At 44.9% G+C, this 1,361-nt stretch overlaps 1 protein-coding gene across 1 annotated transcript in view; it reads right to left on the reverse strand.

Moving 5' to 3' along the window:
• Positions 1-611: 611 nt before the first annotated feature.
• Positions 612-1,361, reverse strand: part of LOC108444806 (endogenous retrovirus group K member 18 Pol protein-like) — a 4,248-nt gene continuing 3,498 nt past the window's right edge. Inside the window, exon 3 of the mRNA XM_017726668.1 lies at positions 612-1,358. Within this exon, the coding sequence (XP_017582157.1) occupies positions 612-1,358 (747 nt within the window). The remainder of the gene's footprint in view (positions 1,359-1,361) is intronic.

Genomic DNA, 1,361 nt, shown 5'->3' on the forward strand with positions numbered 1-1,361 from the left:
TGAAAAGCCATGGCAACAGCCCTCAGTTCAACCAGCTGGGCTGAGCCTGTCTCATGGCCTTCCAGCACCTGCCACTCAGTTTCCTCCTTCCAGGTAACAATAGCTTTCCCAGTTTTCCCGGACCCATCTGTGAAGACAGTGGGTCCTTGCACTGGCACCCAACTATTTTTTGGCCGCAAGGTGAAGCTTGTAGATTTTGCCATTTGCAGTAATCTATGGCTGGGCAGATGATAAGCAATCTGTCCCGAAAAATTCTGCAGCATACTTTGCAAAGGAGCGCTGTTAGTAAGACTCCACTCAAAGAGTTCCTGCTGTACTGGAAGAACAATTGTTGCAGGGTCCGCTGCCATTAATTGCAAACACCGTTGGCGGCATTTGATTATCAGACAAGCAATCAATTCAAACAATGTGGGCGCTGTCTTTTTCGGCTGATGTTGAAAAAAGACCCATTCCAGAATATGCAAAGGGTCAGGCCATTGTTTATTCCACTGACCAATGATACCTGTAGGATGAAAATCTGGAGTGGTAATGAAAACAGTGATATCAATGGAGGTATCCACTCGATAAACCTGATGAGCAGAAACAGCCTGTTGAACCTCCTGCAGTGCTTGTCACACTTCAGGAGTCAGTTTCCAAGGTGAATTCAGATTGGGGTCCCCCTTTAAAATATTAAAAAGAGGGGAAAGTTGTGCTGTGGTTAGCCCTAAATAAGGACGTAACCAATTAATGATACCCAGCAATTTCTGAGCATCATTCAAGGTCTTAATAGAATCTGAGAATTGCACCTCTTGGTGCTCTATACTTTGATCCAAAATTTTGACTCCTAAGTATTTCCAAGGAGGATGCTGCTGAACTTTCTCCGAAGCCACTTGCAATCCATAAGAATGCAGAGCAGAGAGCAGCAGAGGCTGTATCCTCAGCAGCTCGTCCTGGGTGGATGCTGCCACCAGGATATCATCTATGTAATGATAGCAGTATGCCTCAGGAAACTGCTCGCGGACTCCGGACAAAGCTTGAGCAACATACCATTGGCAGATAGTCAGGCTGTTCTTCATGCCCTGAGGTAAAACCTTCCATTGATATCTCTTCACAGGTTCGGTATTGTTAACTGCAGACACAGTAAAAGCAAATTTTGGCTTGTCATCAGGATGCAAAGGAATTGTGAAAAAGCAATCCTTCAAATCAATGATCAGGATTTCCCACCCTGCTGGAATCATGGTGGGTGAGGGCATACCAGGCTGCAATGACCTCATACTTTCAATCACTGCATTGATTTTTCGGAGATCCTGTAACAATCTCCATTTCCCTGATATTTTCTTAATTACAAAAACAGGAGTGTTCCAGGGACTAGTAGAAGGCTC

Source organism: Corvus brachyrhynchos, unplaced genomic scaffold (assembly GCF_000691975.1).
Source record: "Corvus brachyrhynchos isolate BGI_N302 unplaced genomic scaffold, ASM69197v1 scaffold402, whole genome shotgun sequence".
Classification (NCBI taxonomy): Eukaryota; Metazoa; Chordata; class Aves; order Passeriformes; family Corvidae; genus Corvus; species Corvus brachyrhynchos.